At 42.8% G+C, this 16,673-nt stretch overlaps 1 protein-coding gene across 3 annotated transcripts in view; it reads right to left on the reverse strand.

Moving 5' to 3' along the window:
- The window catches only part of LOC146808983 (sialic acid-binding Ig-like lectin 10), a 319,371-nt gene that overhangs the window by 87,174 nt on the left and 215,524 nt on the right, over window positions 1-16,673 (reverse strand). For all 3 annotated transcript variants that reach the window (XM_085615781.1, XM_085615779.1, XM_085615780.1), the window contains 2 exons: window positions 13,748-13,789; window positions 592-855 (listed from right to left, as the gene is read on the reverse strand). In XM_085615781.1, coding sequence (XP_085471907.1) covers window positions 592-855; window positions 13,748-13,789 — 306 coding nt within the window. The remainder of the gene's footprint in view (window positions 1-591; window positions 856-13,747; window positions 13,790-16,673) is intronic.

The raw sequence follows: 16,673 nt of genomic DNA on the forward strand, positions 1-16,673 counted from the left end.
TTCAGTGTTAGAAGCTTTTGGACAAGCAGGTTCTCGTCTTGACTATGGGCGGGTACAGTCGCATTCGATTCGAGTCGAGTCGATAAATATTTATTCGACTTGAACAGTCATGAAAGAATGCAATAAGAATACAGATATCATTAAAAGCTGAGACATTCATTGATACCGAGAGATAGCCGATGTTGATTGCAAATATCATAATAAAGTTAACATAATCCTACTTTAGCCTAGCCCATACTAATGTCATTTGAGGTGGAGATGAGGAAAACAACAATGTGATGGTCATGCTGAGGGCAATATATAGATGGACTGAGTTTACAAAGTCATTTGGCAAGAGTGAATTGAAGTGAGATTTTTTTAATTTGCACCGCGCTTTCCAAGGCTGGTAAGTTACTGACATGTTTGAAACAAATGTGATAATAATGTTTAGAATTACTGATCTCAGCAGTAGAGTTGGAGTTTGAAAATAAACTGTAATGATATTAAGATACACTTTTATTGTACAAGAAACATAGTTTATAAATCCTAAAGGAAGACATCATGAATAGTAAATCGGCATCAGATTGGTATTTGTAAAGAATTGATACTTACACTCCACAGTGACTTTGATCAAGTTCTTTTCCTGCCCGTGTTCATTGAGGGCTTCACAGCGGTAGGCACCATCATCGCGGGAAGTTACATTAGCAAAGATCAGTTCAAGGCTTTTGGAAGTGAGGACTGATTCTATCAGGGAGTTCTCTCCCCAGATCCAGGTGAGATTAGACAGAGGGTTACTGTCCACAGTGCATTGCAGAGTGCAGTTAGAGCCTTCTAGCATTTCCACCGAGGATCCATGAGAGAGTGTCATCGGTACATCTGTGAAACATGTCAAATATTTGAATGAGGTCATCTTTGTACATATTATTTAACAGTAAAACTCTGTTAAGAGCTGTTCACACTGTTAAAGAATGGTGCAGACACTTTAAGCAGATATCTAAAATTTCTTAAGATGATGCATTGGTTTTGGAATACAACATTGTGAGGCAGAATACCTTCTGATTCATGTCTAAATTGATTTCCTACCTGACATCCTCCATCAAATAGAATCACTTGACCCGACTAAATAATGCACACAGCCACCAGGGGGTGCCGAGCTCTATTTTAACACATTGTGCCCAAAATAAGCAATGGTGCAATTTTACTGCAGTGAACAACAAACTATCACACTCTTGATATCATCAAAAGCGAAACATTATCTGCTGTGCAAAAACAAAACAATAAATGCATGAACAACTGTTCACACTATCTTGCTGAAACAGCAGTTTTGAAGAACAAGAATTCCTTAACCCCTTCCATGCTCATGACGGAACGGTTCCGTCATGAGCCACGGTTGAGCTGTGCTCATGACGGAACCGTTCCGTCATCGGCCCGCCCGCGCACGAACCCTTCAGCACCGCGGCGGAATTCGCCCAGCGCTGAAGGGGTTAATGTAGTCACCCTTGAAAGTTTCCCATGTTGACCATTCAAGCCAAGCTCATAAGTAATGTATCCACCAAACTCTAAATCAGACCCTCACTCTTGTAATAAAATTGTAACTGACAAAAATGTCCTCAAAATACACAGGGGACTACTCTGATGTGACTAAAACAATTAAACGCAGTACCTTCACTCTAATTTTGAGAACAGCTTAACCTTCCCATCTCTGAGAAATGCCAGCTTTATCTGTTCCTGTCTCCTGCTAATGCTGTTGTAAATTCCTTTTCAGTGGCCATTCTTTTTCAGACTGCTGTTGTTTCCAGTCCAGGGAGGACCTGGCCTGGCAGTTCGGGCTGGACTGCTCCCATTGGGCGCAGGGTCAAGACTGATTTGCATATGGCTGTGTCCAAACTGGAATGACATGGTGAGCAAAAAAACGATGGATTTAGGCCCAGATCTCTGTACTGGGGTGAATGTATGACATTGTTCTGCATTCTGTCCATCAATAGTTCTTTTTGCATTTGTCACGCCGAGTGGGACGGGTATGCTCAGACGTGAGTCCCGTGCTCTCCATGCCACTGGAATCAAGCTATCCTGGCTGAAGAGGGGTGAAACCCCGAAACCGGTCCTAGGATGCTTGTTTCCAGTCCAGAGAGGACCTGGCTTGGCAGTTCAAGCTAGACTGCTCCCATTGGGCGCAGGGTCAAGACCGATTTGCATATGCTCTGTCCAAACTGGAATGACATGGTGAGCAAAAACACGATGGATTTAGGCCCAGATCTCTGCACTGGGGTGAATGTATGACATTGTTCTGCATTCTCTCCATCAATAGTTCTTTTTGCATTTGTCACCCGGAGTGGGACGGGTATGCTCAGACGTGAGTACCGTGCTCTCCATGCCACTGGAATCAAGCTATCCTGGCTGAAGAGGGGTGACACACCGAAACCGGTCCTAGGATGCTTGTTTCCAGTCCAGGGAGGACCTGGCTTGGCAGTTTGGGCTGGACTGCTCCCATTGGGCGCAGGGTCAAGACTGATTTGCATATGGCTGTGTCCAAACTGGCATGGCGAGCAAAAAAACGATGGCTATAGGCCCAGATCTCTGTACTGGGCTGAATGTATGGCATTGTTCTGCATTCTGTCCATCTATAGTTCTTTTTGCAGTTGTTTCACAGCATGCCAGATTGTGTCCATTTGAAAATGTCCTTTATGAAGTAATCCTCTTTTTTTTAATATGCACCCAAAGGAGTGCATTTATAACCGCACTCTTCAATATCATGCAAGTATGTCTGTCAATGGAAGACACATTTACATTTGAAAACAGATTTAGCAACTTTGTCCTGAGTATATGGCGTTCTATTTTGCTTATGACCTTTATATCAGACTACCTGTGTAACTACCTGTCGGCCTGTCTATCTCCCCAGCTACCTATTTATCTGTCTTTCTATCTGCATATTTTCAAAGCTCTATCGGTCTACCTATCTGTCTATCATCAAGTCTATCTATCTCCCTGTCTATCCTTCCTGTCCGACTGTCTACCTACCAGTCTATCTAACTGTCGACCTGTCTACATACCTGTCTATCTATTTATTTGTCTGTTGTCTGTCAATCTACATTTATTCACAGCTCTGTTGGTTTGCCTGTCTGTCTATCAGTCTAAGCAACCTAGTTTATATGTAGCTTAGCAAACCGATCTATCTAACTTTACAACGTTTTTGGTGTTATTTAAAAGAAACAGATATCTTCAACTGTTACACATTGATGTGGGATTTTTCTTGTGTGCTGTGTCTTACTTATTTAATGTATTTAAAATGTTTTACACACCTGTCTCCTGAGTAAAACCTGCCTGCTCGCAGCTAGCTACCAAGGATTGAGAAAAATAATCTATAATTTATTAAGACCTTGTCTGGAGTTTATATTGCATTGTTGGCCTTATTGTTGGTGGTAGGTGGGAGGTAAATGACAGACAAAACTCATTCATACCCTGGGCAGAAGATAAGAGAAGACAGGCTTCAGAAAGACTTATCTTCTCCACTGCTCTTCCAAAAATGCAGGTCTGTTTTGTTTTTCTTAACTGAATTTTCGTTATTGGGAACCATGCATTCACATATCCAGTCAAGACATTATTACAGGGAATTGATATGATCTCATATGAAGCTGGCATTCTCTTTCTCACCCGCCTTTCTCTAAACATGCATTAGAATTGACATAGGGACATATTGTCTAGCACATTTGCATCACTCTTGCATCACGCCACATTGTGCAAGAGTGATAATATTTAAAAATGAGATTGATGAAGCCACCCAAGTCCTCCTTGTGTGGTTCTGAGTGGCTTCATAAATTTCAAATAATGCAAAATACGCAAATTGCTGTGTTGCATTACTCTGCACCAGGGAGGCAATTCCATGGGTTTTGCCACAAAACAACCATGGATTTTGTGATGCATTCCCAGATTTACTATAAGTGATATACCTTGAATTGCGCCCAAAACCTGTGCTTCCCCAGGCGAGGCGTATCAAGGAGGAATATGTTTATCTGTGCTTGTCTTTTCCTCTTTTTATGTGTGCTGCATTTTGCAGCTCACATAGAAAGAGGAAAACACCTTCCTCAGGGGATTGTATTTGATCAGTAATTCCCCACTTCCTGCACAAAAACAATCCTCTTGACAACAGAGGCACCATTGTGCAAGGGTGCCTGTATTGGCGCTAGGCAGCCAAAAGGATGCCAGTGCAGGGGAAAAGGCAGGAATGTGCCATATTGTCATGTGTCCTGTGCAGGCTTATTGTTGTTTTCCCTATGTTAGCATGAGCATGTTGCAGTCTTCAATTTACTTTACTATACACACGGATTTTGCTTTGTGCCACATGTACTTTCACAAAGAACCTACTGTTGTTTTTGCCTTCTGTTCTTTCTGGAGATTTAGTCAGAACACCGTAGACAAGGTCAAATAACAATGCCCGTGTTATTCTGTTATGGTCAGTCTCTAGCACATAGACAAAACACACGGATGCAGCTGTTGTTTGGGAACACGTTCTCTTTGTCAGATAGGTATGCACAGACATATAAACAGACAGACGAGATTGTGACTACTCCCGAGTTGGGGAACCTTCACCCGTGAGTACTAAGGTAGGTGTGGAAGCAGCAGTGTAGGATATGAACGAGCCCATCTGCTGAGGCTCATACAAGGGCTTTTTACATTTTCCGACACTTTTAATCATTGTGCACCCATCCAGGGAAACTAATTTGTTTTCCACTACAAAGCCCAAGATGCCTTGTGCATATTCGCAAATGGAGCAGCCCATCTGGGGGCTTGATAATAATGGACTATTAACGGCCTGGCCCATGTCAAACTATGCACCTCTTTGACCGTCATCGCCTTTGAAAAAGAAGTTATTTACTTCGAAACGCGTCAGGCGTATACATGATGGATCAGCTGTAAATGCATTCGTCATATCGGGTGTCGTTTAAACCGAATAAAGGTCTATGACCTCTTGCTGCTGTTGGAGTGCTTTTCACCGGATTTGTAATCTTTGAGCATGATATATATATATATATATATACACACTTTTTTTCTGTTGAACGGGAAGGGGGTTAGCTTACCCTGTCTTATACAATAACAGCTCATTTTATGACTTATGGATTACTTACTATGCTGACCATATTTGTGTTAGGCAACTTCTTACTTATTGTGGCACGTATACTGCATACTAGAGCATGATAGTTAAAAAGAAATACTTTAAACAGTTCTCGTGTCTCTGTCAGATCATATTGTGGACAAGTACGAATGTGAGCGCGAAAGGGTATTTTCTGTTACAGCGATCCCTGAGAGGGTCGGGAATGGTGGTTAGATAACTCAGTCCCTGGCTACTAAGGTTCTATGGTCCCAAGCATAGTTTTGTTCTTCTCTTTATTTGAGTAAAGATGTTCTGTCTTGTGTTCCAGAGCGCCTTGTTCAGACTGCATTCTTCTTTTTCTATCCTTGTTTGTATGCATATTCTTAGACTTGTTCTCAAGTGCTTCAAGTTTTGTGTTCATACTTTCTGTTCTGACCATGTCTGGATGCAGATACCTTGTCTTGTATTTAAGTGTTACTTTCAATCCTGTTCTTGTTTCTTGGAATCTAGCCCAGATTTTCCGTGAGCCTTTTTTGTGCTCAGTTCCTCTTGCTCAGTTCCCCGCGTCCTCTCTTGGGCTTATGTTAAGTCTCAATTATTTTAACCAGCTGGTACCAGTGACTTCAGAGGCTAGGTTACCTCTTTTACAGAGCCACACTCAGGGGCTTATTTACAAGCCCCTCGCGCCACCAGTGCGTCACCTTTTTCCCATTTTAAAAGTGACGCACTGGTGGCTCAAGGGGCTTGTAAAAAAGCTCCTAGTACTTTTCCTCAATACCATCTGCTGAATGTCTTTAATGATTCTGTGAGATTAACTGCTTTATGCCCATTTTAAGATATTTTCTCTTACAGGATGATCATTTTCCATGTAACAGAATAACATTATTGATAGTCTGTCTAAACCTAATTATCTTTGCTTTCTAATTATTTATTGTATGGTGCATCTTCTTAGTAGTTTTGTCTTTTGTATGTTTTACCCAGGTCGTATCTTCATTTTGAATACCCTGCATTGCTTACATCTGGGACTAGACCATAAAACCTAACAAGGCATTGAAAGAATCGCTATTACTCTACCGGGATACAAACATTTGATACCAATGGATTGATCAACATCAGGTGTCTCCAACAAGTTGACCTACCAGTAGCTCCCAGACACCTTCAAAGCAGTGGTGGCTGGTGATCTTTGAAAGTAGTGGGGCGTAATACCTGCCAGGAGTTCACCCCATTTTCCCCAAATTTGCATCATATATACTCGCTCTCACTTACTGTTATTCACACACAAGCATAATCATATTCACTGGTTCTCATTCTCTCTCACAAACACACGTACACACACTCACCCTTTTTCACTCATAGACTCGGGCCTTGGTGCAATTGCACCTGCTGCACAATCAATAGCTAGACCCTTGCCTTACTTCCATTCCCTCTCAGTCTACAATCACTCACTCCTTCTAAGGTACTCACATTCTTTCACTCACACCCTCGTAGTCCCCTTCACTTATTAATACACACTTAAACTCATATTCACACTCACTTTTACTCTCATTGACACTTGCAAACACACTCCCACACACATTTTCACTCATTTCCAGTTTAGGTATGAGCCTTCCAATAAGTCTGCGACTTACAAGTGCTGTTGAGTGTAAAGCCAGGGACTTTTCTAAGGTGTCACACATGGGAAAGACCCATGTGGTCACTATGTATTGTAGGCAGGGGTTTAACTCCGGTCTCTGCAGCTGTTGCCGTGCATGACGGCTCACACCCTTCATGGGAACCCCTTTAAATCCCAAGCTGTGAGTATCTGTGAGCTATTGGAATCTCAGGGGCCCCTCACCGCATACCTCGAGGTGGCCCTATTATGCTATTACGTAACACTACTACAACCATACTGTTGAAACCCAGCGCGTCCGATGCTTCCAGCTCCTATTACGTTTTGAGAACATTTCGAAGCGTGCCAGCCACAGAGATCTTTTGAGGTCAGGGTAGTCGATTTCCTGGGCTTACTGTAAGCGGAGACCCCTCGTGACTCAGCAATACCTATTGTCCTTTAGCATAACCCAGCTCTGATTTGAAGTGCCAGCAGAGAACACGCTGCAGGAGTTCATTCTGCATGACCGCAGTTGACATCTGCCACGCAGGATGTACTGAGCCTGCCGAGAGTCTCAAGGCATCTGAGGACATTCTACACAAAATATTCGGTCAAAGCAGGCATTTGAAACAATTTTTTTTCCAGCATCGCTGACTAATGAAGTAAATCTGCCCAGGTGACTTGAGGACAGCTCCCTGAGTTGAAGCCTAAGGGTTCTCCCTCTGGCCGCAAGGCACTCCCTATCCTCAACTGAACTTCTGTCATGGAAACCTGTCTTGCAGCTATATAGGTATGTACCTTTACAGTATATTGTGTCAGAAGCCGTCTGAAAATGAAAAAAAATAAAAGAGCACTTATCTGCCACTGCTGGACGACGCCTCAGTGCTCTGCTGCTCCTCTCCTCCTGGGCTGATGCACACGGCACAACACCAATCCAGATGCTGCTCTCATGCTGGTAATACTATTACCCAGCAAGAGAAAAGCTCCAGGATTGGTCTGAGTAGAGCTGGTTTGGTGCTCGCTCAGGGACAGGGAGCCTGTGCCTGTTCTCCACACGGCTCTGCAACAGAGCTCGAGTTAGAAAAATCTAAGGGGCATATGTATCAAGCCTTTTTCCCGTTCGCAAACGGGCCGTGTCTCAGAATCGGCCCATTTATGAGCAGGAAAAGGCCTTTTGGGATGTATCATCCCAAAAGGGCATCGCAAAATAGGGAATCGCAAAATTTGCGATTCTCTATTTTGCGATTGCATTTAAGGAATAGCAAATTGCGATTCCTTAAAAGCAATGCAGAAGTCACCCAAGTTGTGCAATTTTGGCATAAGAAATCGCAAATTACCACCAACTTTAAGTTGGTGGTAATTTGCGATTTCTTCGAAAAATGCACTTATTTGCATTTTTCAAAGTGCCATGTGGCATGCATACATGCCCTTGGGGCATGTATGTGCGCCATAAGTGCACACACACATATTTCAGGGGTGCAAGACGGTGTCATTTTGACACCCTTGAAATTGCATTCACAATTTGCAAGCACCTGATGGGTACTTGCAAATTGCGAATGTCTTCCCATTTATTCCTGTGGGCCTATAGGAATATTGCAATTCCTACATACATTCCGTTTTGCGAGTCCTTAAAAGCGATTCGTAAAAAATTGCTATTTAGGACTCGCAAAACAGGTTTGTCATACATATGCCCCTAAGTGTGCCTGTTGGTTTGGCCATCCTAAGACAGCCGACCAAACCGATATGAGCACTTGCAGTGCCCACCACTCCTCCTCCCTGCTGCTGTCCATCAGGATGGCCCTGCCCTAAGACTCGGCTCAGTGAAAAATAAAATGATAAAAATATATTTTTTATTATGATTTTATTTTTCATGTTTGCATCTGCTCGCTCTCAGAAGTCGGGCGACGCTCGCCTGCCCTGACGGAGGAGCCGCAGCTGCTTCCAAGTAGCTTGCAGCCTTTTTTTTTTTTTAAATAAGGACAGGGTCACATTTTTCTGTTAACATTAAGGGCAGACTGTGTTTACTTCACATTATCATCATCATGCTTCAGATAGCAGAGCCTGATAATTCAGATTTATGGGCTAGGCTAGGTAACAGAGGTGAAGAACTGCGGCACTACAGTATTCAACTCTTAAATAAAAGTCCTTGTCAACTCAGTATTGGAGTGTAAGAGCAAAACTAAGCTTCTTGATGCTTTTAAATCAGAGAAAATTAAAATGAAAAGTTACCTTAATGATTAACTCTTCATTTTAATTTTATCTCATTTCAAAGTGTCGCAATTACAAGCAGTAGGCCTTTTACTTCCAATAGTCAGTAAACACTGTGCTATATTTATAAGTGAAAAATAGTCCTTTTTTCAAATAGGAGAAATTTAAAGTGAGGAAAACCTTTTCCATGAAACATTAAGTATTAATGCCTTGCTCCACTTTTTAATTAAGCCAAATACATTGTAATGTTTTATGAAGCATGTTTATTCACTTAAAATTCCTCCCATTTGAACAAATCTATTTTTCCGCTTCGACTGATCCTGAGCTGACCCCTCTCCCCCCCTCCCCCCCCCCCCCCAGCGCCTTGAGACCCTCACGTGTTAGTAGCGCGCTTTACAAACCCCTGATTGATTGATTGATAAATATACCACAATGTCTGCAGGCTATTGGGAGCAAGATGCTTGGTGTTTGTAAATGTGGCACTTGTAAATGGGAGAAAATTTGAATGATGAGTATTATGGAATCCATATAAACAAAGTTAACTCTTCAGTTTAATTTTTACGTTACAGTGGCATATTTATAATTGAAAAATACAGCCATTATTTAAATTTGGAGAAATTTACAGTGCAGAAAATTGTTCCGTATTCTGAACATTTTTGCAGAAAATTTTTCTGCACTTTACATTTCTCCTATTTGTGTTATATATGTAACGTCCCACATATGGTGAAAAGTATGTCCTGTGCCTTAAGTACATACAACAGTCTCTCAGTCACCTGTACACATCTATCCCACTCATACCCACACATGTTCATACATTCCCAAATACCACACTCTCATTGACATACATGGCAGCCCTGTCATAGTGACCGTAGTCAAAGTATTTTGCTTACACCATAGCATCTGACTCCATTGACTCTAGGCTTAAAGTCAATTAAGATGGTTGTGGGGGCGTCTGGTAACAATGCGCACGTTGCTTAGCCTTCAGTAGCTCACAATGATTTTCGCTGATAAGAAGTAGAAATGGTCGGGGACCCTGATCCACATAATGCTACATAAAAATTCTGTTTAGATTTAGGCCCTGAAGAAACAACATTGTACTTGTGAAACACGGGCTTGTTTTTTTTTATGTGAGACATTTATTTTGATGAAGGAAATTAACTTCTTTTAAATTGGACACAGTCTTTTGAACCCTCATTTCTGTTGTTGGGTATCACTGAATACTATTTTGAGATTACCCACTAGAGGAGGTGTTAGACTTGTCAGCCTTTGGGTGGTCTTAGGACTCCATGCCCTTTACCGCTGCTAACCAGTGCTAAAGGGCTTGTGCTCACCCTCCTAAACATGGTTTGATTGACATATACCTAATTGGTGTATATATAATGTACTTGTAAGACACTTGTACAGTGGTATACCATATGCCCAGTGCCTGTAAATTAAATATTACCAGTGGACCTGCAGCACTTATTGTTTCACCCATCTAAGTATCACTCTGAAACTTGCCCCAGGCCTGCCATTGCAGCCTGAATGCAATGTTACATTGCCATGTAGACTTGGCATTTAAAACTCCTTGCCAAGCCTTACACTCTCATATTCCACATTGGGGATTCCTCATTACGTTTAATAAACTGTAATTCATAATTGAGAGGATGTGGATCTGACATATCTGGTACCTATGGAATTGTGATTATAAATCCTCTTTAATGGCAAATTCGAATTTATCATTACAAAATTGAAAATTCCACTTTTGGAAAGTTGTCATTGTTCTGCTCTTAGCGTTGTGTGCCTGTAGCCTGTCTCTGAGTGCATGCCTGGGATGGGTGACAGCAGGGCTTTGTTTATTGTCTCAAGACAGCCACACAAAACGGGAGCTTAGGTGAGAATTGGTGGGTGATACTGGGAGGATGGGAGGGAGGAGCTGGGCACTGCCGCAGACTTACCCCCCTTTAGTAAGTATGAAACCAGGGTAGGAAGCGAGGACCTATGTGCACTCCAAAGACCCTACTTTGAAGGTTCCCCCACTTCAAAGGCACTAGTGGGTATAAGAGTTGGACCTCAGACCCTACCACTTCAGTAAACCTCTGGACCTGTGGATACTTTGCAAGAAGAAGGACTGCTAGGCTGCTGAAGGACTGTAACTCTGCCAGACTGCTGCTCTAGAAAAGCTGCTGCCTTGCTGTGCTGACCTACTGACTGCTCTCCTCCTTGCCTCGGTGAGAATGATTGGCCTGCATCACTTCTTCCCAGAACCTAGAGTGACTATAGTTGTCTAGCCTCCTGAAGTCTCAGGCGCATAAAAGAATTCCAACCACCCTTCTGTTTTGCTCCAACAAAAGTGACGCATCCTCTGCTGTGGGAACAGAACCCCCTCTGTTGGAGGAACAGAACTGATGCATCGTCTTCATAATGGATGCAGCCTCTGTGGCAGGAGCAGAATCAACACATCGTCTTTGAACCGATGCATCGCCGCTGCTGCATGGAGGAAATCAACGCATTACCGCTGGACCTCAGCGGAGTTTGCGGAGTTTTGCTTGGCAGAATTCATGAAGTGCCGGAAAAACTTTGCCACGCTTCCCTGAGTTCAGCCAGCAGCGGCGTCTGTTAAGTGGCACTGCTCACACAGATTTTCAGCTCTGAGAATTTGTCATGCGCCGTAAAATCAGCGTGAACAGCACTACATGTCACCCCAGAGGGTACTGCTGCTTTCTGCTGCTCGAGTAGACATCATCCCAAGCAGGCGGTTTCCTCAACAAGAATGGGAGATCTCTCCAGCAGATGGTCTAGCACACGTTTTTTTCTCACCAGCACTCGCCAGCTTAACATTGACGAATCGATAGAGAGAAAAAAGTCCGCTCCCTGTTACTTTGCAGAGTGTTGTGGAACTCTGCACTCTGAGCAAAGTGGGCAAAACTCAGCGAACTCCACCGGCGGAGTAGAATTCTTTGCCCACCCCTAATCACCTCTGCTGTGTGGAGAAAATCGATGAATCTCGTATGTAGCGGGATCGACACAGATGCATTGCTTCGGCTGTACCATGCATTTTTGTCAATGCAACCAGGATTAAGGCACTTTCATTCAGCGGGCCTCACTGGGTCCCACTATCCCGCCCGCGCTCCATTGCGGTCATCCTGAACTTTTGACTATGCCCCTGGTCCAACACGACCAGATAAACCAACTAAGCTCTTATTGCTTCTAAGCACTACTTAACAGTTTATTCTTTTTAAAGTCACATCTCAAGTTCTACCTATTGGATTTTTATCCTTTTGGTCTTGTGTAATGTATTAAATGAAAAGCTAAAGTCCAATTGGTCGCACACTGCTCTACCTACCAGCGTGTTGCCCCAAAGAATTGTGGTCCCTGAAGTCAGCGTCGGCGGGTACGCCTATGCCCGAGTCTTGAGTGCAAGTAAGTGTAGCGTTAGCCATCCCTGGACACGTGTTTCGAGGTAGTTGCCTCTCGTCAGCAGGGAGTAGGTGAGTGTGTAGGGTTGCTGTGTAGGCTGCCAAAAAATATTCTCAGGTAAAGTACCACTCAAGGCGCGCAGGTGCGTAGCCATGGGTCATCAGCCCCACCGGCTCAAGGGAGCCTGAAAATAAACAAAAATCTGATTGGCCGCACTCTGCTAGTCCTATCAGCATGTTGCCCCACAGAATTGTGGTCCATGAAGTAGCGTCGGCGGGTACGCCTATGCCAAAAGTTTAAAATGAAGATGAGTGTCGCGTTAGCCATCCCTGGACACGTGTTTCGAGGTAGTTGCCTCTCGTCAGCAGGGAGTAGGTGAGTGTGTAGGGTTGCTGTGTAGGCTGCTAAAAAAAAAAGTTCTCAGGTAAAGTACCTCTCGTAGCGCGCAGGTGTGTAACCATGAGCTCGTCAGCTCCACCGGCTCAAGGAGCCTGAATATTAACAAAAGTCCAATTGGTCGCACACTGCTCTACCTACCAGCGTGTTGCCCCAAAGAATTGTGGTCCCTGAAGTCAGCGTCGGCGGGTACGCCTATGCCCGAGTCTTGAGTGCAAGTAAGTGTAGCGTTAGCCATCCCTGGACACTAAAATGAAAAGCTATTTTCTAATCTTTTCTGTGATGTTTTCACTGTTTTACTTTTTGAAGTATTGCACTTTACTTTACACATTGGCTCTTAAGTTAAGCCTGACTGCTCTGTGCCAAGCTACCAGAGGGTGTGCACAGGATAACTTAGTGCGTGTTTGTGATTTACTATGACTACGATTATGGTTACCGCTTGACCAGGTCTTGTACCCCCCTCAACCAGTAACCCAATTTCAAACAGTAAGGTATCTTCACCGTCTGTATAAAACTAATCATTTCCCCACTGTGACATAGTTTACCCAGTTCATACCTGGTGCCCTGATCCCAGTTCATTCCGAGCTGTTCTGGTCTTCAGCTTTGTCCCCTTCCTCCAGGTTGCAAGTACTCCCTTGTGAGTGCTAAATGTCCCTGTCCCTGCAGAGTCCATCCCTCTCAGATTGTTAGTCTAGTCCAAGTCTTAGCAGGGTTCCTGACTAAAACTGCACATACCTATTTCTGGCACACTTTACAGATATGACTTGAATAATAATAGCAAACAAATGCAACAATAGTTAAAACATGTAGAAGATAAAAAGTCACTGCTTGTCCTAGGTTTTGATTCCTTATATCCAACTTGAAATAGTTGCATCCAACCACTGTCTTGATATTGTAGAGACAGTGAAAGAACTGTCCTTTCTAAACATGATTTACCCATTAAAAATGCATTCCACACTATGATAACGACACACACTTCTCGATAAAACAAGTAAAACAGATCGAAAGTATGAATAATGATGCTATACCCAAAAATATATTTTACATGATATGTAATCATAATCATGAGAAGCATGTCAATACATTACCTTGTGGTTTGTGGATGGAAATCTGGGGCACATCAGGCGGGTCTGTAAAAGAGCATATATATGCTTGTGAAGTGATTGCTGTGAAAGTTGGTATACTTAATAGCCCATTTCAGCTAATGGTCTTCTCTTACAGTTGCCACGTCATAAAAGTACTTGCCACATCTGCGAGATCTAAGCAATAAATGTTGGTGCTTTGTAAGTCTCTACTCACAGTTCTCACCAATGCTAGGAATAAGAAGGTCCAGGTTTAATCTTAGATTTACTCTTTTTTCTGCGAATATTTCTTTGAGAACTCTTCAAAACACTTTCTGCCTTTTTAATGGAATAAAGGGCTGTATATCTTTTGAACACCAAAGGTCTTACCATAAACTAAGATAAATCATATTTACTCCTCTTTGCGGTCATAAATAAAAATAATTGGAAGAGTTCTGAAATCAGATTAAAGGTTTCTGGTTTTGACATAATTGTGGTGTCACACCTTGAAGATTCCAACAGCAGCATATCTGATATCTAAGGTCATTAATGTTGCAAGAACAGGTGTAGTGTGATAGTGTCTCTTAGTAAGTAACTTCAGAACTTCAAGCCCTGATACTTGCATCGGAATGACATCAATGCTCAACTCCACCTCCTCCTTCTACATGCTGCAGCATGACTCATCAACGGCCTGTAGACATTTAACCACAAACCCTCTGAGGAACTTCCATTGGCTACGCAAGCCCACACTATCTTCATAACTAGACATATCGGGGCATATTATCAAGACAGGCGATAAAAGATGTGAAGGACGTCTAACATGGGCTTCAATTGGAATTCCATAGAGCATATCATCAAGCCCATTATCGCTGTTTTAGCAGCAGTTTTCTGTCGCTAGAGCGGCGATAATTTTAACGCCGTGCTTGATAATATGCCCCCACGTTCACAAAAGAGAAAACAGGACATCAGGCTTTCTCTGGATTTAGAGAAGCTTCCCCTTGTCCATCAGGATTTCCCCAACCACGAATCACACTCTTTAAAAACACTGCTTCATGGTGCAGTAAAAGACATCCACATCATTTATTTGTAATATTTTGTAGTTCGCTTAATGCAAAGTTGCTCAAATTATGCAAATTACAGACACATTATAGTATTTTTTAAACAGGCTTACTCTTTGGCCATTGACTTTGGATGCTCTAAAATAGGTCATTTCATTTGCCACAGAACTGTAAGAGAAGCCATGACAATAGACCTACAACATTTTAAGATATACTATTAAGCTGGTCTCCTTATGACGTTCTGGTGCATATTCTGACTCACCTGAAGGTGGGTGGAGGCAAGGGGGTTGATGTTGTTTTGGATCATAGAACTTCGGACATATCCACTTAGATATTATAATAATAGGCTGTCGTAGAGCAAGAGTACAAGATACCTTCCCATGCTAACTATTCTCACCCTGAACGTTAAAGAATGCAGTCTCAGACTACAGATTTAGGCCATAGAAACAACATAATATTACAGGGGCTATAAGAGGAGGCACTTGCAGCCAGTCAAAGAAATTAGTTCTTTCAAACTGAGATGCTCGCATCCTCAACGTGACCCAACCACCCTTGTCAGTTTTGTTCAGCCATATTCACAGCTTAGGATGTGATCCAGATATTGTAGATCAGACTCTTTTGAGGGCACCAATTACTGCACAGCCTGGTTCTCATAAAAACGTAAAACCTCCTGTCTCTCACATTAACAACTAAGCTTGTGGCCCTATATGTGGCCCACATAAAGAGACTCACTGAGGAAGTTTGAAGGTAAAAATGGGTAAGTCACTTTTAACCAAAAATAAAGTGGAATTTTGATGGTGGTTTGGTTTGGGGAGGTGCAAAGCTGTTAATAAAGGGAGGGAGGGCTGGATTTAGAGCTATGCAACTGGTGAAGCCGCACCTGTGGCCGACCTTGGCCGCTGTGATTAGAAATATCTCATGGTTTTAAAAGCACATGCTGCAGAGTTCCTTGTGTGTCCAGAGGTTTTTAGGTAGCAACAAAAATGTCAAGATAACTCTCCTGATTCATATACCCACAGGCGATGACATTGGAGTTTTGTGCAGTGGCAGTTTTGTCTCATCTAAGGTAGCGCAGAGGGCTAATATGCCTGCTGGAAAGTACTTGTGCCATGCAGCTCACAGAAACATGTAGGTAGCTTAGTGCGTTACAGCTTTTGTCACACAGATCCTTTTGTTACAGCACTTCTTAAGTTACAGTCGTGATATAGAACAGTGACTTACGAACTGGCATCAAAGAGTTACATGCGGTTCTGACAGTATTCTGCCCCTAGTCTTTCGTTGTCTATTCCTAAAGTTACTGAAAATGGTTTATTTGGGTAAATATACATTCTTATCAGCATAGCCAACCCAAACCAGAACCTTAAAACAAATGAAATATATGTGATAGAGGGGCTATGGAGTGATGAGAGCACTGTTGGAGAGCGGTAATTAGGGAATCCAAGGGAACAGGTCATTGGTGGGGGTGGGGGGAACCAAAAACAATTGGTGCACAGTGCACCACCAGCCCCAAAAGCTGGCCCTAAGGGATGTTTCCCGTACATATTCATGCAAGCAATACATACTGCTAAAGCTATATGGAAATAGAAAAGAAAAGAAGGGAAAAGAAACAGATAATGCTTTTTGCCCTCACAAGGTTATGGGATTGGCACAAAGTTTCAACCTAATGGTCACTTTCTACAAAGAAATGCCTTGAACTTAATTTGACTCAGGTATGGCTGAGATCAGAAGTGTTGTCAGTGTAGGGGGAGAAGACTGTACTCCTGGCACGCCTCTCCTCTAGTCTTGGCTACAGGAAAAAAGCTGTTAATTCAGAAATCTGGAATGAGCCATACTGCTGCTAGTCAATGCCAAGAAAACAACAAGCTTTGGCAAAGCCAATAGGTCTCACGCATACA

This window comes from Triturus cristatus, chromosome 7 (assembly GCF_964204655.1).
Source record: "Triturus cristatus chromosome 7, aTriCri1.1, whole genome shotgun sequence".
Lineage (NCBI taxonomy): Eukaryota > Metazoa > Chordata > Amphibia > Caudata > Salamandridae > Triturus > Triturus cristatus.